Raw genomic sequence first — 21,440 nt, forward strand, 5'->3', positions numbered from 1 at the left:
GCTGTGTCGGAGAGAATATCCCAACCATAACAATGTCCCGGCTGTGTCGGAGAGAATATCCCAACCATAACAATGTTCCAGCCATGTCAGAGAGAATATCCAGCCAAAACATTCCAACCCAGTCGAAGAGAATACCCAGGCCATTACAATAACCACAGCCATGTTGGAGAATATCCCAACCATAACAATGTCCCGGCTGTGTCGGAGAGAATATCCCAACCATAACAATGTCCCGGCTGTGTCGGAGAGAATATCCCAACCATAACAATGTCCCGGCTGTGTCGGAGAGAATATCCCAACCACAACAATGTCCTGGCTGTGTCGGAGAGAATATCCCAACCATAACAATGTCCCGGCTGTGTCGGAGAGAATATCCCAACCATAACAATGTCCCGGCTGTGTCGGAGAGAATATCCCAACCACAACAATGTCCCGGCTGTGTCGGAGAGAATATCCCAACCATAACAATGTCCCGGCTGTGCCGGAGAGAATATTATCAACCATAACAATGTCCTGGCTGTGTCGGAGAGAATATCCCAACCACAACAATGTCCTGCTGTGTCGGAGAGAATATCCCAACCATAACAATGTCCCGGCTGTGTCGGAGAGAATATCCCAACCATAACAATGTCCCGGCTGTGCCGGAGAGAATATTATCAACCATAACAATGTCCTGGCTGTGTCGGAGAGAATATCCCAACCATAACAATGTCCTGGCTGTGTCGGAAAGAATATCCAGCCATAAAATTCCAACCATAACAATGTCCTGGCTGTGTCGGAGAGAATATCCCAACCATAACAATGTCCCGGCTGTGTCGGAGAGAATATCCCAACCATAACAATGTCCCGGCTGTGTCGGAGAGAATATCCCAACCATAACAATGTCCCGGCTGTGTCGGAGAGAATATCCCAACCATAACAATGTCCCGGCTGTGTCGGAGAGAATATCCCAACCATAACAATGTCCCGGCTGTGTCGGAGAGAATATCCCAACCACAACAATGTCCCGGCTGTGTCGGAGAGAATATCCCAACCATAACAATGTCCCGGCTGTGTCGGAGAGAATATCCCAACCACAACAATGTCCTGGCTGTGTCGGAGAGAATATCCCAACCATAACAATGTCCCGGCTGTGTCGGAGAGAATATCCCAACCATAACAATGTCAGAGAGAATATCCAGCCAAAACATTCCAACCCAGTCGAAGAGAATACCCAGGCCATTACAATAACCACAGCCATGTTGGAGAATATCCCAACCATAACAATGTCCCGGCTGTGTCGGAGAGAATATCCCAACCACAACAATGTCCTGGCTGTGTCGGAGAGAATATCCCAACCATAACAATGTCCCGGCTGTGTCGGAGAGAATATCCCAACCACAACAATGTCCTGGCTGTGTCGGAGAGAATATCCCAACCATAACAATGTCCCGGCTGTGTCGGAGAGAATATCCCAACCATAACAATGTTCCAGCCATGTCAGAGAGAATATCCAGCCAAAACATTCCAACCCAGTCGAAGAGAATACCCAGGCCATTACAATAACCACAGCCATGTTGGAGAATATCCCAACCATAACAATGTCCCGGCTGTGTCGGAGAGAATATCCCAACCATAACAATGTCCCGGCTGTGTCGGAGAGAATATCCCAACCATAACAATGTCCCGGCTGTGTCGGAGAGAATATCCCAACCATAACAATGTCCCGGCTGTGTCGGAGAGAATATCCCAACCATAACAATGTCCCGGCTGTGTCGGAGAGAATATCCCAACCATAACAATGTCCCGGCTGTGTCGGAGAGAATATCCCAACCATAACAATGTCCCGGCTGTGTCGGAGAGAATATCCCAACCACAACAATGTCCCGGCTGTGTCGGAGAGAATATCCCAACCATAACAATGTCCTGGCTGTGTCGGAGAGAATATCCCAACCACAACAATGTCCTGGCTGTGTCGGAGAGAATATCCCAACCATAACAATGTCCCGGCTGTGTCGGAGAGAATATCCCAACCATAACAATGTTCCAGCCATGTCAGAGAGAATATCCAGCCAAAACATTCCAACCCAGTCGAAGAGAATACCCAGGCCATTACAATAACCACAGCCATGTTGGAGAATATCCCAACCATAACAATGTCCCGGCTGTGTCGGAGAGAATATCCCAACCATAACAATGTCCCGGCTGTGTCGGAGAGAATATCCCAACCATAACAATGTCCCGGCTGTGTCGGAGAGAATATCCCAACCACAACAATGTCCTGGCTGTGTCGGAGAGAATATCCCAACCATAACAATGTCCCGGCTGTGTCGGAGAGAATATCCCAACCATAACAATGTCCTGGCTGTGTCGGAGAGAATATCCCAACCACAACAATGTCCTGGCTGTGTCGGAGAGAATATCCCAACCATAACAATGTCCCGGCTGTGCCGGAGAGAATATTATCAACCATAACAATGTCCTGGCTGTGTCGGAGAGAATATCCCAACCACAACAATGTCCTGCTGTGTCGGAGAGAATATCCCAACCATAACAATGTCCCGGCTGTGTCGGAGAGAATATCCCAACCATAACAATGTCCCGGCTGTGCCGGAGAGAATATTATCAACCATAACAATGTCCTGGCTGTGTCGGAGAGAATATCCCAACCATAACAATGTCCTGGCTGTGTCGGAAAGAATATCCAGCCATAAAATTCCAACCATAACAATGTCCTGGCTGTGTCGGAGAGAATATCCCAACCATAACAATGTCCCGGCTGTGTCGGAGAGAATATCCCAACCATAACAATGTCCCGGCTGTGTCGGAGAGAATATCCCAACCATAACAATGTCCCGGCTGTGTCGGAGAGAATATCCCAACCATAACAATGTCCCGGCTGTGTCGGAGAGAATATCCCAACCATAACAATGTCCCGGCTGTGTCGGAGAGAATATCCCAACCACAACAATGTCCCGGCTGTGTCGGAGAGAATATCCCAACCATAACAATGTCCCGGCTGTGTCGGAGAGAATATCCCAACCATAACAATGTCCTGGCTGTGTCGGAGAGAATATCCCAACCATAACAATGTCCCGGCTGTGTCGGAGAGAATATCCCAACCATAACAATGTCAGAGAGAATATCCAGCCAAAACATTCCAACCCAGTCGAAGAGAATACCCAGGCCATTACAATAACCACAGCCATGTTGGAGAATATCCCAACCATAACAATGTCCCGGCTGTGTCGGAGAGAATATCCCAACCACAACAATGTCCTGGCTGTGTCGGAGAGAATATCCCAACCATAACAATGTCCCGGCTGTGTCGGAGAGAATATCCCAACCACAACAATGTCCTGGCTGTGTCGGAGAGAATATCCCAACCATAACAATGTCCCGGCTGTGTCGGAGAGAATATCCCAACCATAACAATGTTCCAGCCATGTCAGAGAGAATATCCAGCCAAAACATTCCAACCCAGTCGAAGAGAATACCCAGGCCATTACAATAACCACAGCCATGTTGGAGAATATCCCAACCATAACAATGTCCCGGCTGTGTCGGAGAGAATATCCCAACCATAACAATGTCCCGGCTGTGTCGGAGAGAATATCCCAACCATAACAATGTCCCGGCTGTGTCGGAGAGAATATCCCAACCATAACAATGTCCCGGCTGTGTCGGAGAGAATATCCCAACCATAACAATGTCCCGGCTGTGTCGGAGAGAATATCCCAACCACAACAATGTCCTGGCTGTGTCGGAGAGAATATCCCAACCATAACAATGTCCCGGCTGTGTCGGAGAGAATATCGCAACCATAACAATGTTCCAGCCATGTCAGAGAGAATATCCAGCCATAACATTCCAACCCAGTCGAAGAGAATACCCAGGCCATTACAATAACCACAGTAATGTTGAAGAGAATATGTCAGCCATAACAATGTTTCCGCCATTTCGGAGAGACTATCTCAACCATAACAAATATTCCAACCATGTTGAATAGAATAACTGGTCCATTATAATAACCACAGCTATATCGAAGAGAATATCCCGGCCATGACAATATCTCAGTCATGTTGGGGAGAATATCCAGGCTGTCTGTTAGAGGATCCCCACTCCCAGAATTCACAGCCTTTGTACATCAATCTTAAACAAGAGAACCTCCCGGCCGCGTCTGAGACAATATCCACACCGCGTCGGAAAGAATTAACTTTCTTAATATTAAGATGTAAATTTTGAACCATGAACAGCTCACAACTATAATTGGCAATTCTAAAAATATGTCTCCATATCCCAAGATGGTTGATGTGTCAGCATTGTCACTTTTCATGGCGGAGTATTTCTCACCAGGGACCAATCAGGTTTAATTACGGTTTTAATACTTAAACACTCTAATCCTCGAAACAGCTCCTAACAGGACTCAGACTCTTATCGAGATCTGAACAAACTGTCAAGTATATCTAAAGCTTAAACTTTATTAAACTTTGGATAGAGTAGACGAGTTAAAAATTGTATTTTTTGGCTTCTGTCTCATTAGGGAGAATTCCCTCAACTTCTTGTCCTGTAGACTCAAACAGGAAGTGAGACTAGTGTCCTCATTGGAAGATTTGCGCTCGGTATATGCCGGCGCAGTAGTTCAAACTCAGCGCGGGAAGCGGGTATCGGCGTATATCGCGCACCCACGATTTTGCCCTGAATTTTAGGGCAAAAAAGTGCGTGGTATACGCCGATAAATACGGTATTCCTCCCACCGACACCAACGATGAGGGACTATTCCTCCCACCGACACCAATGATGGGGCACTATTCCTCCCACGGACACCAACGATGAGGGACTATTCCTCCCACTGACACCAACGATGAGGGACTATTCCTCCCACTGACACCAACGATGAGGGACTATTCCTCCCACTGACACCAACGATGAGGGACTATTCCTCCCACCGACACCAACAATGGGGGACTATTCCTCCTAGTGACATCAACGACAAGGGACTATTCCTCCTACTGACATCAACGACGAGGGACTATTCCTCCCACCGACAAGGGACTATTCCTCCCACCGACACCAACGATGAGGGACTATTCCTCCCACTGACACCAACTATGAGGGACTATTCCTCCCACTGACACCAACTATGAGGGACTATTCCTCCCACTGACACCAAAGAGGGTAAACTGTTTATTCTGACGCCGGGATATTTTCTGCTCTCGCTGGCCACAGTCCGGGCCTCCTAAAGTCTGAAGGACAGTAAACTGGCCCCTTGTTTAGAAGGTTTGGAGACCCCTGCTCTACAGTGTGCCCTTGTCTCAATTCAGAGCATTAGGTGCAATTTCTGTCTGCTGCCTCCTTAATCTGCTACCAGCATGAGTCACTTCTGATAAGTTTTACGGCCACCAAGATAAAGAATGGTGACAGGGGAGGGAGCTACAGCACACAGTCTGCGATTGACAGCCTCAGCGCTGTTCCTGTGTAAGATGTAAAAGGGGTGTTTCCGTTCCCTTCAGTCAGCTCTCACTGAAATCTGCAGTGTGCAACTTCAGCTCTCTGCCCCCTGCTTTTTAAAAGCTCAGACAAGCTGTATAAATTCTGCATTTTGAATGGCTGTTGAGAAGAGAAGACTGCAGATAAAACAGGTAAAACCGATGTAGGAGCATTTACTTCATTTCTGTGCATCACCTGAGGCCAGTCACTTCACTGGGTATATGTGAGGGTTGACACCCACTTTAACCACTTGCCGCCCGCCAATGACATATTGACGGCGGCAAAGTGGTTGTAGAATCCTGACTGGACGTCATCAGGATTCTGAGCCGCTGCTCGCCCCTGGGGGCGCGCATCGCGGCGATCGTTGTTGCAGGGTGTCAGTCTGACAGCCCGCAGCACCGATCTCGGTAAAGAGTCTCTCACGGAGACTCTTTACCACGTGATCAGCCGTGTCCAATCACGGCTGATCACGATAAGAACAGGAAGAGCCGTTGATGGCTCTTCCTCACTCGCGTCTGACAGACGCGAGTAGAGGAGAGCCGATCGGCGGCTCTCCTGACAGGGGGGGTTCGCGCTGATTGTTTATCAGCGCAGCCCCCCCCCTCCGATGCCAACACTGGACCACCAGGGAAGGGCAAACTAAAATAAAAGTCTGTGAAAAAAAATAAAAAAGTCTGAAAATAAAAAAAGCATTAAAAAAAAAAATGCCCAAAAAAAAAATGATGCCAATCAGTGCCCACAAATGGGCACTGACTGGCAACATAGGTAAATCAGTGCCGCCCCACAGTGTCCATCAGTGCCACCCCACAGTGCCTATCTGTGCCACCCATAAGTATCCATAAGTGCCCAGTGCCGCCCATGAGTGCCCATCAGTGCCGCCCATGAGTGCCCATCAGTGCCGTCCATGAGTGCCCATCAGTGCCGTCCATGAGTGCCCATCAGTGCCACCCATGAGTGCCCATCAGTGCCACCCATGAGTGCCCATCAGTGCCACCCATGAGTGCCCATCAGTGCCACCCATGAGTGCCCATCAGTGCCGCCCATGGGTGCCCATCAGTGCCGCATACCAGCGCCGCCAATCAGTGCCACCTTATCTGTGCCCGTCAGTACTACCTCATCGATGTCCATCAGTGCCGCCATATCAGTGCCCGTAATTGAAAGAGAAAACTTACTTATTTACAAAAAAATTTACAGAAAAAAATAAAAACGTATTTTTTTTTCTAAATTTTCAGTCTTTTTTTAGTTGTTGCGCAAAAAAAAAGCAGAGGTGATCAAATACCACCAAAAGAAAGCTCTATTTTGTGGGGAAAAAAAGGACGCCAATTTTGTTTGGGTACAGTGTAGCACGACCGCGCAATTGCCATTCAAAGTGCGACAGTGCTGAAAGCTGAAAATTGACCTGGGCGGGAAGGTGCGCAAGTGCCTGGTATGGAAGTGGTCAAAATGAGATTGCAGGGCATAGTGCGAGGTAGAGCGGTAAATCTCCAGGGAACACAGCATTGTCTTCATATGACCGACTGAAAACCAGACTCTCCAAATCCTTTTCCGGTCGATTTAAAACAAAACAAACCAGCCGCCCCCCCTCCAATATGACCCCACTCCGATAGGGTCATATGATAAGCTGCTCTGATCCGCTCTTTAGCTCTCTGATTAAAATCTCTGCTTAGTTAAGGAAGTCTGGTAAAGAATTTTCATCAAGCATCCTTTATCATAGAAGAAACCCCTAGACCCAACATCCGAGGAAACCAAGAAGAATGCCGCAACTGGCTTTATGTAGAAAATAAAAAAAATTGTAGGGTATTTATATTGTTTGTGTAAATATACATATATTATATCCACTTCCATACCGGGCACTTACACACCCTCCCGCCCAGACCAATTTTTAGCTTTCAGCGCTGTTGAACTTTGAATGACAATTGCGCGGTCGTGCTACACTGTACCCAAACTAAATTTTTATCATTTTGTTCCCACAAATAGAGCTTTCTTTTGGTGGCAATTTTTTTTTAAAAATGACCGAAAATTTTGAAAAAAAAAAAGTATTTTTTTGTTTGTTATAAAACATTGTAAATAAGTACGTTTTCTCCTTCACTGATGGGCACTGATGGTACTGCACTGACAAGGCGGCACTGATGGGCACCGACGAGGTGGCACTGATGTGGTGGCATTGATGGGCACTAATATGCGGCACAGATGGGCACTGATAGGCGGCACGGATAGGCGGCACGGCTGGGCGGCACGGATAGGCGGCACGGACGGGCACGGATAGGCGGCACGGACGGGCACGGATAGGCGGCACAGACGGGCACGGATAGGCGGCACGGATAGGCGGCACGGACAGGCACGGATAGGCGGCATGGATGGGCACGGATAGGCGGCATGGATGGGCATAGATGGGCACTATTGTATGTGTTGTACTAATGGATGCCAATCAGTGCCAAACAATGCCTGCCAATCAGTGATGCCCATTGGGCACTGATTGGCATTCATTTTGTGTGTCCTCTTCATCCCTGGTGGTCTAGGGTGGCATCCTTTTTATTTTTTTTTACTGCTGTTCTATATGCCCATCCCTGGTGGTCCAGTGGGCATCCTCGGGGGGGGGGCTGTGCTGATGATCGATCGGCACAAACCCCCCCCCCCACGTCACAGAAGCAGCCGATCGGCTCTCCTCTACTCGCGTCTGACAGACGCGAGTAAGGAAAAGCCGATTACCGGCTTTTCCTATTTACATTGTGATCAGCCGTGATTGGACACGGCTGATCACATGGTAAAGAGTCTCCGTGAGAGACTCTTTACCTTGATCGGTGTTGCGGGGTGTCAGACTGACACCCTGCAACAACGATCGCCGCGATGCGCGCCCCCGGGTGCGCGCAACGGCTCAGAATCCCGAGGACGTCATATGACGTCCAGTCAGGATTCTTACAACCACTTTGCCGCAGCTAGAGAGCTACAGAGCTAGTTACACGAGAGCTACAAGAGAGCAATACAAGAGAGCAATACAGGAGAGCTAGAGGAGATATAGATAGATAGAAGAGAGATAGAGGAGATATACTTTAACTGTGCCGTAGAGAAGAACAATACACAAAGCCAAAACTGAAAAAAAACATATATACATATATTATAGAGTACATAGAAAATAAACATCTCTTACCTGGGGGACCTTGAAGTTTGGCTTTTTTAACTGCAAAATAAAAAGGTAAAACACATAAGTAAATCACAAAGTACATTGTGCAGACAAACTTACAGCAGACCTGACAGAGCTCCCTATATGAAATGTGTTTTTGTTTAACCACTTAAGGACCTTGGCTTTTTCAGATTCTGCGTTTACAAGACTAAAAGAGTTTTCTTTGCTAGAAAATTACTTAAAACCCCCAAACATTATATATATTTTTTTCTAACACCCGAGAGAATAAAATGGCGGTTGTTGCAATACTTTTTGGTCGCACAGTATTTGTGCAGCGGCCTTACAAGCGCACTTTTAAAAAAAAAAATCACTTTTTTGATTTAAAAAATAAGACAACAGTAAAGTTAACCCAATTTTTTTTTATATATTGTGAAAGATAATGTTACGCCGAGTAAAATGATACCCAACATGTCACGCTTCAAAAAATGCGCCCGCGTCAATCTTTTACCCTTAAAAATCTCCATAGGCGACGTTTAAAATATTCTATAGGTTGCATCTTTTGAGCTACAGAGGAGGTCTAGGGCTAGAATTATTGCTCTCGCTCCAACGATCGCGGTGATACCGCACTTGTGTGGATTTTACACCGTTTACATATGCGGGCGCTGCTCATATATGCGTTCGCTTCTGCGTGCGAGCTCGTCGGGACAGGACGCTTTAAAAAAAAATGTTTTTGTTTTCTTATTTATTTTATTAATTTTTACATGGGAAAAAAAAAATGGGTCACTTTTATTCCTATTACAAGGAATGTAAACATCCCTTGTAATAGAAAAAAGCATGACAGGTCCTCTTTAATATGAGATCTGGGGTCAAAAAGACCTTGCATCTTATATTTACACTAAAATGCAAAAAAAAAATTAATAAATGTTTCATTTAAAAAAATGGCAACAAGAAAATATTGCTTTAAATATTGCTTTAAGAAGTTTTGACGTCACTTCTGCCCTGCTATGCTATGGGGACGGGTGAGGGGCCATCTTGCCCTCACTCGTATCCCAGCAGAGCAGGGGACAGGACCCGATCGCCTCCGCCGCTGCCAACGGCTATGGTAAGCGGCAGAGGGCGCAGGAAAGCGGCAGGAGGGGGGGCCACTCCCACTGTCAATAACGGTGATCTTGCGGGGAATCCGCCGCGGAGACCACCGTTATCGTTTACAGGACCGCTGCTGCCGTTACCGAGATATCGATCTTTAAAAACAGGACGCATATAGTCGTGAGCGGGTCCTTAACCACTTCAATACCGGGCTTTTATACACACCTCCATACCGGGCCTATTCTGGCACTTCTCTCCTACATGTACAAATCATCTTTTTTTTAGGGTTGTCCCGATACCACTTTTTTAGGACCGAGTACAAGTACCGATATTTTTTTCATGTAGTCGCCGATACCGAATACCAATACTTTTTTTAAATGTCATGTGACAGTTTTCAAACCACAATACAGACTAAGGATATTTTCTTTAGAATTATGAAGAACTCTAACTCAAGACATTATAAAAGAATAAAAATGAGTAAAAATGATAAAAAATGTTTTATTTGCTTGTCACGCAGTAGTAAAAAACTCAAAGAATTTTCATAGAACATGTTGATAAATACAAAAAAAAGTATTCTATTTAGGTATCGGGAGCATTTGCGCGAGTACGAGTACTCCCGCAAATACTCGGTATCGGTCCGATACCGATACTAGTATCGGTATCTGGACAACCCTAATTTTTTTTGCTAGAAAATTACGCTGAACCCCCAAACATTATATATGTTTTTTTAGCAGACACCCTAGGGAATAAAACGACGGTCATTGAAACGTTTTATCTTGCACGGTATTTGCGCAATAATTTTTCAAACGCCTTTTTTAAAAAAAAAAAAATTTCATGAATTAAAAAACAAAACAGTAAAGTTAGCCCAATTTTTTTGTAAAATATGAAAGATGATGTTACACCGAGTAAATAGATACCTAATATGTCACGCTTTAAAATTGCGCACACTCATGGAATGGCGCCAAACTTCGGTACTTAAAAATCTCCATAGGCAACGCTTTGAAATTTTTTACAGGTTACCAGTTTAGATTTACAGAGGAGATCTAGTGCTAGAATTGTTGCTGGCACTCTAACGCACGCGCGATACCTCACATATGTGGTTTAATGGCGTTTACATATGTCGGCGGGAATTGCGTGTGCGCTCGCTTCTCCGCGAGAGCTACTGGGGACAGGGGCGTTAAAAAAAAAATATCTCTCCTCCAGGCTGGAAAGCATGAAAATCGGTGAAAAAAAAATTCACCGATCTCATGATTACTGTTGCTTAGCAGCTGCAATTGCGGCTTTGTTTACTTACGGGGACCCGGCCGTGACGTCATCACATCGCGCCCGGGTCCTCCGATGGTCATAGAGATGACTGGTGACCATCTGGTCACCAGTCATCTCTATGCTTCCTGCCAGCGCCAGACGATTCGTTCTCCGGGCCCCTGATGGCACGGGAGAGCCCGGAGAAGCACCGGATGGCGGCGGGAGGGGGGGGATGTCCCCTCCCGCCGCCTGTAAGAACGATCTAGCGGCGGAATCGCCGCTATGATCATTCTTACGTTGTGCAGAATCGCCGGCAGAAGAGAAGGATATCTGAATGATGCCTCTAGCTGCAGGCATCATTCAGATATCCCCCCACAAAGCCCAGGACGTCATATCTCCACCCGGATCGTTAGAGGTCCTTTGAGGACGCCATTTTACAATGGGCTGGTATGGATGTGGTTAAGTGGTTAAGGCTCCATTCACACTAATGCGGTTTTTCATGCATTTTGGAGAAATGCAGGGACATTTTTTAACATGGTTTCCTTTGGAACATGTTCACATCAATGTTTTTTTGTGCCTCTGCCTTTTTTGGAAAGGGTCTGGATTTTTTTTCCCCCCGCAAAAAGCAGCGTTTTGCATGTAATAGAATTGAATGGACCGGCATCCAAAACGCAAGGACTGCGATTTGCGTTTTTTTATCTGTTTGTAGCTGGTTGTTGAAGGAAATGTATAAAAAAAAAAAAAAAAAAAAAAAAAAAAAAAAAAAAAAAAAAACAATAAAAACCGCAAATCGTGGTGTCGAAAAACGCAGCAAGCACCACAAAAAGCACTGCAAAAACGCTCAAAAGCAACATGCATAGGTGTGAATCGAGGCTATGTGCCAGAGCCACTCAAAGGACTAGACCTGAAGACAGATGGGGAGAGACCTTGGAGGATCTGCAGAAGGCTCCACCTACTTTATGCAACATTGACATATCAGAGAGGAGGATCTGCAGAAGGCTCCACCTACTCTATGCAGCGTTGACATATCAGAGAGGAGGATCTGCAGAAGGCTCCACCTACTCTATGCAACGTTGACATATCAGAGAGGAGGATCTGCAGAAGGCTCCACCTACTCTATGCAGCGTTGACATATCAGAGAGGAGGATCTGCAGAAAGGCTCCACCTACTCTATGCAACGTTGACATATCAGAGCGGAAGATCTGCAGAAGGCTCCACCTACTCTATGCAACATTGACATATCAGAGCAGAGGATCTGCAGAAGGCTCCACCTACTTTATGCAACATTGACATGTCAGAGAGGAGGATCTGCAGAAGGCTCCACCTACTTTATGCAACGTTGACATATCAGAGAGGAGGATCTGCAGAAGGCTCCACCTACTCTATGCAGCGTTGACATATCAGAGAGGAGGATCTGCAGAAGGCTCCACCTACTCTATGCAACATTGACATATCAGAGAGGAGGATCTGCAGAAGGCTCCACCTACTCTATGCAACATTGACATATCAGAGAGGAGGATCTGCAGAAGGCTCCACCTACTCTATGCAACGTTGACATATCAGAGAGGAGGATCTGCAGAAGGCTCCACCTACTCTATGCAACATTGACATGTCAGAGGAGGATCTGCAGAAGCATGGACGTGATGAAATCATTGAGGGGGATCTGCAGAATCTCCTACTCTATGCAGCCTTGATTTGAGGTCAGCAAGGGGGACCCACAGTGGATAGTAACCATAGGGGTTCGCCCCGACTGGGATAGGCGCCATTCACTGAACCCCCTAGCATTCGCTCTGCTCCTCTGACAGTAGGGGGGTAGGGGGGGACAGGCTTGGCCAGGAAAGTGCCCTCACCTCTGTGGCGCCTGGGTGCACTGCACCCCACGCACCTGCCTAGGATCAGCCCTGACTACAGTGACCCCCAGCTTCCAGAAGGATCCCACAGATATGGCATATGTATAATTACACCAGCCCAAGCTGAACCAAATGTAATAATGTGTTGACATCCATACCTGGAATTCAGGGCATTATAAATTCAGTGTCCTCCAGATAGGTATCCAGGTCTATGGAGAGGTCCCCAGATTCAGACCTCCATGAGCTTCCATTTGTATGGTGGGTTATCATGCCTGGACTAGGTCCCTTATCTTCTAGATTTGAGTTTGGACTTTCTGTTCTTTGATATCGTCTTTAACTTACTACTTTTGTATGCATATTAGATTTAGGCATCTAAAATCTCCATCAGCACCGAGAACTGAAAAAATGGCCCGGGCAGGAAGGGGGTGCAAGATGTTGGTATTGAGGTGGTTAATCAGTGTTGGAAGTATTGTAGTGTTTTTACATGAAAATGCACATTCATATCTATGAATTATAGATACCATGGACGGACAATAACCCTGTAGCCTGGAAACAGCTATAAAGGAAAGCAAATAGAAAACATCTCAGAAAAGAGAACCTTGGAACTTGGAGGAGAAGGATGGAGGACTAAAAAGAGGAAGGACAATCTGAAAACACTTGAAGAAGCCTCTAGAGCCGTGGTCTCCAAACTGCGGCCCTGTGTCTGCTGTTATCTGGCACATGGGGCATTATTACCCCCACCCACCCGTCAGCAATAGTGGGGTGTATAATTCCTGCCATCGACAATGGAGCATTATTCCTTCCACTGTCACCAATAATGTGGCACCATACCTTTCACTGGGCTTCTGATGCCCACACATGCAATGGAAAACGGCCAGAACATGACATGCATCATAAAAAGGCAAGTGATTACTATGATTGGCTGATCGATTGGGGAGCGGTTATTACGTTTAACCACTTAAGACCCGGACCTTTAGGCAGCTAAAGGACCTGGCCAGTTTTTGCGATTCGGCACTGCGTCGCTTTAACTGACAATTGCGCGGCCGTGCAACATGGCTCCCAAACAAAATTGCCGTCCTTTTTTTCCCACAAATAGAGCTTTCTTTTGGTGGTATTTGATCACCTCTGCGGTTTTTAGTTTTTGCGCTATAAACAAAAATAGAGCGACAATTTTGAAAAAAAAATGCAATATTTTTTACTTGTTGCTGTAATAAATATCGCAGAAAAGATATATATATATAAAAAAAAAAAATTGTTTCCGCAGTTTAGGGCGATACGTATTCTTCTACCTATTTTTGGTAAAAAAAAAAAAAAACGCAATAAGCGTTTATCGGTTGGTTTGCGCAAAATTTATTGCGTTTACAAAATAGGTTAATAGTTTTATTGCATTTTTATTTATTTTTTCACTACTAATGGCGGCGATCAGCGTTTTTTTTTCGTGACAGCGAACACTTCGGACATTTTTACACATTTTTGGGACCATTGTCATTTTCACAGCAAAAAATTCATTAAATATGCATTGTATACTGTGAAAATGACACTTGCAGTTTGTGGAGTTAACCACAAGGGGGCGCTGAAGGGGTTAAGTGTGACCTCATCTATGTTTCTAACTGTAGGGGGGTGTGGCTGTAGGTGTGACATCATTGATTGTGGTTCCCTATAAAAGGGAACACACGATCGATGACGGCACCACAGTGAAGAACGGGGAAACTGTGTCTACACAAAGCTCTCCTCGCTTCAGCTCCGGGGACCGATCGCAGGACTCCAGCGGCGATTGAGTCCACGGGTCCCGCGGCCGCGGAGCTTCGGACCGGGTGGCGGGCGCGGCTGGGCACTTAAAGAGGATGTACAGGTACGTGCTTGTGCCCAGCCGTGCCATTCTGCTGACGTATATCTGCAGGAGGCGGTCCTTAAGTGGTTAAGCCGATACACACTGTCAGACTTTTTGACAACAAACTTCTAAATTCCCAGGTTTTCAAAATAATCAGACCGTGTGTGCGCTCCATCGGACAAACTTTTTTTCGGTTTTCATCGGACAAAAGTTCGCTCTGCAAACGGACAAACTTTTCGGCAACAAAAGTCCTACGGTGCAAAGTCCTCCCGTGTGTACAGAAATCCATCGGACTTTAGGCCGAAGTACAAACATGCATGCTCAGAACCAATGTTAAAATCAACCAACAATAGCAGAAGTTGACTAAAAAGGGTGGCGGTAAAGAGCAGAAAAAACACGTGATTTTGGGAAAGTTTGCTGAAAATGTCCTGTCGTGTGTATGCATACCAAGTTCACAGCCAACGCCCTTCAAACAAAAATCCACGGAAAAGTTTGTTGGAAGTCCGATCGTGTGTATGGGGCTTTATACACAGTTCTGCATTGGCTTTTTTTCCTCAGACTCCCTAACCCAGGGTTCGACAAAACCTGGGCACCAGGTCGCAATTGCGACTAGAATTAGCGACCTGGCGCCTGCGCAGCTGGGGTATCCTGTGTCTCCGTGCGCTCCCCCGCCACGCAATCGCGTCGGGCCGCGGCTTTCTGCAGGCCTATGCTTCCTTCTGTGATCTGGCACCATCTTGTGGTGGCCGCTGGTATGACAAGACAACCAGCAATGCTAATGAAGCTTCCCTTGTCTGTTTTCACTGCCATCTCCTTCCCTCTAATTCGAACCCCCAAACATTATATATAGGGTTGTCCCGATAACACTTTTTTAGGACCGAGTACAAGTACCGATACTTTTTTTCATGTAGTCGCCGATACCGAATACCGATACTTTTTTTAAATGTCATGTGACCGTTTTCAAACCACAATACAGACTAAGGATATTTTCTTTAGAATTATGAAGAACTCTAACTCAAGACATTATAAAAGAATAAAAATGAGTAAAAATGAAATAAAAATGTTTTATTTGCTTGTCACGCAGTAGTAAAAAACTCAAAGAATTTTCATAGAACATGTTGATAAATACAAAAAAAGTATTCTATTTAGGTATCGGGAGCATTTGCGCGAGTACGAATACTCCCGCAAATATTCGGTATCGGTCCCGATACCGATACTAGTATCGGTATCTGGACAACCCTAATTATATATATATTTTATTCTGACACCCTAGAGAATAAAATGGCGGTCGTTGCAATACTTTGTCACACCGCATTTGCGCAGCGGTCTTACAAGCGCACTTTTTTGGGGGGAAAATACACTTTAAATTAAAAAATAAGGACAGTAAAGTTAGCCCAATTTTTTTTTTATATTGTGAAAGATAATGTTACGCCGAGTAAATTGATACCCAACATGTCACGCTTCAAAATTGCGTCCGCTCGTGGAATGGCGACAAACTTTTACCCTTTAACACCACTTAAGGGACCCCTTCATGCCGATACACGTCGGCAGAATGCACGGCTGGGCACATCCACGTACTGTACGTTGCCCTTTAAGCCCAGCTGTGGAGCCCGTGCGTGCACGCGACTCGGTCCGAAGCTCCGTGACCGCGGGACCCGATCACCCGCCGGTGTCCCGCGATCGGTCCTCTGGAGCTGAAGAACAAGGAGAGCTGTGTGTAAACACAGCTTCCCCGTTCTTCACTGTGGTGCTGTCATTGATCATGTGTTCCCTGTTATAGGGAAAACACAATCAGTGACATCACACGTCCAAGCCCCGCCCCCCTACAGTTAGAAACACATATGAGGTCACACTTCACCCCTTCAGCACCCCCTAGTGGTCAACTTCCAACTGCAATTGTCATTTTCACAGTAATCAGTTGCATTTTTATAGCACTTTTTTTGCTGTGAAAATGACAATGGTCCCAAAAATGTGTCAAAATTGTCCGATGTGTCCGCCGTAATGTCGCAGTCCCGAAAAAAAAAAAAATCGCTGATCGCCGCCATTAGTAGCAAAAAAAAAAAAAAATATTAATAAAATGCAATAAAACGGATCTCCCATTTGTTTTGCGCAAAATTTATAGCGTTTACAAAACCGATAAACGCTTATTGTGAATTTGTTTACCAAAAAGTAGGTAGAAGAAGAAACGTATCGGCCTAAACTGAGGAAAAAAACGTTTTTTTTATATATTTTGGGGGGATATTTATTATAGCAAAAACTAAAAAATAGATTTTTTTCAAAATTGTTGCTCTATTTTTGATTATAGCGCAAAAAATAAAAACCGCAGAGGAGATCAAATACCACCAAAAGAAAGCTCTTTTTCTGGGAAAAAAAGGACGCCAATGTTGTTTTGGGAGCAACATCGCACCGACCTGCGGGCAATTTTTATTTAAAGCGACGCTAGTGCCGAATCGCAAAAACTGGCCCGGTCCTTTACCTGCATAAATGATCCGGGTCTAAAGTGGTTAAAATCTCCATAGGCGACGTTTAAAAAATGTCTACAGGTTGCATGTTTTGAGTTACAGAGGAGGTCTAAGGCTAGAATTATTGCTCTCGCTCTACCGATCGTGGCGATACCTCACATGTGTGGTTTGAACACCGTTTGCATATGCGGGCGCTACTCACGTATGCGTTCGCTTCTGCGCGCGAGCTCGGCAGGACGGGGCGCGTTCCTGGCTCCTAACTTTTTAAGCTGGCTCCTAGATTCAAAGCAAATTTGTTAACCCCCCTCTGACTTCATAAGAGCATCCAACTGCAGTTGGTTTGCCAGTGCAATATCCAATTACTATACCCAATTTTCAGCTGGATATTGGGAATAACTATTGGCATGACCACAGCGGAATGATCTGAAGAAATTATTTGATGGACTCAAACCACCAACTAAAAAAAAAAAAAAAAACACAACACACAAAGGAAAATAATCCAGTAGAGAAACTTCTAGTAAGCGTCGCTTGTTTAATATTCCTTCCATCCCTGGAGTGAAAAAGCCAACTTAATCAAGATGTTTGCGATTTCCAGCTCAAGGACTGTTACTATGGCACGCAACGGCGCCAAATCAAGCAGAATCTATTAGCGCAGCAGTGAGCTGTGAACCGCCACGAACCCGGCAACATCTTCAGCGCCATCAAAAAAAAGGATTCCAGCGTGAAATTGAAAAATGACACAGAAATTATTAGGGGGAAAAGTGTGGCCCTAACACTCGGACCTTACATTAAAACGTAGAAAATTCAATAAGGCGTAGGAAAGCATTAGCAAATTCTATTAACGCTGTGTAAAGAAAAAAATGGTCTTTTTTGCCACATTAATAAAAAGAGAAAAAGAAAAAAAAAAAAAACAATGCTCCCTTGTGAGACCTAAAGCCTGAAAATCTTAAATCACAGAGTCAGGCTAACATTGTGGGCGTTTCAGGCCATTGAAGACTGCAGAGACTGTATTTTCAAACAACCCCGGTCTGATACACTTGTAGTGAGATAAAAGGGTCAGCAACAGACAACTGGGACACCAAGGCTCTTTGTGTCAGTGGTCTCCAAACTGCAGGCCGAGGGCCAGATATGTAAGGAACATTCTTCTCACTGATCACCAATGTAAGGAACATTCTCCCCACTGACCACCAATGTAAGGAACATTCTTCTCACTGATCACCAATGTAAGGAGCATTCTTCCCACTGATCACCAATGTAAGGAACATTCTTCCCACTGATCACCAATGTAAGGAACATTCTTCCCACTGATCACCAATGTAAGGGACATTCTTCCCACTGATCACCAATGTAAGGGAATTCTCACTGATCACCAATGTAAGGATCATTGTCTTCTCACTGATCACCAATGTAAGGAACATTCTTCTCACTGATCACCAATTGTAAGGACATTCTTTCCACTGATCACCAATGTAAGGACATTCTTCCACTGATCACCAATGTAAGGAACATTCTTCCCACTGATCACCAATGTAAGGAACATTCTTCCCACTGATCACCAATGTAAGGGACATTCTTCCCACTGATCACCAATGTAAGGAGCATTCTTCCACTGATCACCAATGTAAGGAGCATTCTTCCCACTGATCACCAATGTAAGGAACATTCTTCCCACTGATCACCAATGTAAGGAACATTCTTCTCCTGATCACGCAATGTAAGGACATTCTTCCACTGATCACCAATGTAAGGGACATTCTTCCCACTGATCACCAACGTGTAAGGAACATTCTTCTCACTGATCACCAATGTAAGGGACATTCTTCTCACTGATCACCAATGTAAGGGACATTCTTCTCACTGATCACCAATGTAAGGGACATTCTTCTCACTGATCACCAATGTAAGGGACATTCTTCCCACTGATCACCAATGTAAGAGCATTCTTCCCACTGATCACCAATGTAAGGAACATTCTTCCCACTGATCACCAATGTAAGGAACATTCTTCCTCACTGATCACCAATGTAAGGGACATTCTTCTCACTGATCACCAATGTAAGGGACATTCTTCTCACTGATCACCAATGTAAGGACATTCTTCCACTGATCACCAATGTAAGGAACATTCTTCCCACTGATCACCAATGTAAGGGACATTCTTCTCACTGATCACCAATGTAGGGAACATTCTTCCCACTGATCACCAATGTAAGGGACATTCTTCCCACTGATCACCAATGTAAGGGACATTCTTCCCACTGATCACCAATGTAAGGAGCATTCTTCTCAATGATCACCAATGTAAGGAGCATTCTTCTCACTGATCACCAATGTAAGGGACATTCTTCCCACTGATCACCAATGTAAGGGACATTTTCTCCACTGATCACCAATGTAAGGGACATTCTTCCACTGATCACCAATGTAAGGGACATTCTTCCCACTGATCACCAATGTAAGGAACATCTTCCCACTGATCACCAATGTAAGGAACATTCTTCCCACTGATCCCAATGTAAGGAACATTCCTCCCACTGATCCACCAATGTAAGGAGCAATTCTTCCACTGATCACCAATGTAAGGACATTCTTCCACTGATCACCAATGTAAGGGACATTCTTCCCACTGATCACCAATGTAAGGGACATTCTTTCCCACATGATCTCCAATGTAAGGGACATTCTTCCCCACTGACACCATGTAAGGAACATTCTTCCCACTGATCACCAATGTAAGGGACATTCTTCCACTGATCACCAATGTAAGGAAGCATTCTTCCCACTGATCACCAAAGTAAGGGACATTCTTCACACTGATCACCAATGTAAGGAACATTCTTCCCACTGATCACCAATGTAAGGGACATTCTTCCACTGATCACCAATGTAAGGAACATTCTTCTCACTGATCACCAATCCAATGTAAGGAACATTCTTCCACTGATCACCAATGTAAGGAACATTCTTCCACTGATCACCAATGTAAGGGACATTCTTCCCACTGATCACCAATGTAAGGACATTCTTCCCACTGATCACCAATGTAAGGGACATTCTTCCACTGATCACCAATGTAAGGAACATTCTTCCCACTGATCACAATGTAAGGGACATTCTTCCCACTGATCACCAATGTAAGGAACATTTTTCTTCCACTGATCACCAATGTAAGGAACATTCTTCTCACTGATCACCAATGTATGGGACATTCTTCCCACTGATCACCAATGTAATGTAAGGAACATTCTTCCCACTGATCACCAATGGTAAGGGACATTCTTCCCACTGATCACCAATGTAAGGGACATTCTTCCCACTGATCACCAATGTAAGGAACATTCTTCCCACTGATCACCAATGTAAGGAACATTCTTCCACTGATCACCATGTAAGGAAGCATTCTTCCCACTGATCACCAAATGTAAGGGAACATTTTCTCACTGACACCAATGTAAGGAACATTCTTCCACTGATCTCCAATGTAAGGGACATTCTTCCTCACTGATCACCAATGTAAGGACATTCTTCCACTGATCACCAATGTAAGGACATTCTTCCCACTGATCACCAATGTAAGGAACATTCTCTCACTGATCACCAATGTAAGGAACATTCTTCTCACTGATCACCAATGTAAGGACATTCTTCCACTGATCACCAATGTAAGGAGCATTCTTCTCACTGATCACCTATGTAAGGACATTCATTCTCACTGATCACCAATGTAAGGAGCATTCTTCCACTGATCACCAATGGTAAGGAACATTCTTCCCACTGATCACCAATGTAAGGAACATCTTCTCACTGATCACCAATGTAAGGAGCATTCTTCTCACTGATCACCAATGTAAGGGACATTCTTCTCACTGATCACCAATGTAAGGAGCATTCTTCCCACTGATCACCAATGTAAGGAACATTCTTATCCCTGATCACCAATGTAAGGGACATTCTTCCCACTGATCACCAATGTAAGGGACATTCTTCTCACTGATCACCAATGTAAGGAGCATTCTTCTCACTGATCACCAATGTAAGGGACATTCTTCTCACTGATCACCAATGTAAGGAGCATTCTTCCCACTGATCACCAATGTAAGGAACATTCTTCCCACTGATCACCAATGTAAGGAACATTCTTCTCACTGATCACCAATGTAAGGAACATTCTTCTCACTGACCACCAATGTAAGGAGCATTCTTCCCACTGATCACCAATGTAAGGGACATTCTTCCCACTGATCACCAATGTAAGGATCATTCTTCCCACTGATCACCAATGTAAGGGACATTCTTCCCACTGATCACCAATGTAAGGAACATTCTTCCACTGATCACCAATGTAAGGGACATTCTTCCCACTGATCACCAATGTA

General features: G+C 45.0%; 1 protein-coding gene across 2 annotated transcripts in view; it reads right to left on the reverse strand.

Annotated features, from left to right (window-relative positions):
- UNC13B (unc-13 homolog B) overlaps positions 1 to 21,440 on the reverse strand; it is a 580,491-nt gene that overhangs the window by 471,388 nt on the left and 87,663 nt on the right. For both annotated transcript variants that reach the window (XM_040336017.1, XM_040336018.1), the window contains exon 3: positions 8,618 to 8,647. In XM_040336017.1, coding sequence (XP_040191951.1) covers positions 8,618 to 8,647 — 30 coding nt within the window. The remainder of the gene's footprint in view (positions 1 to 8,617; positions 8,648 to 21,440) is intronic.

Source organism: Rana temporaria, chromosome 1 (assembly GCF_905171775.1).
Source record: "Rana temporaria chromosome 1, aRanTem1.1, whole genome shotgun sequence".
NCBI lineage: Eukaryota > Metazoa > Chordata > Amphibia > Anura > Ranidae > Rana > Rana temporaria.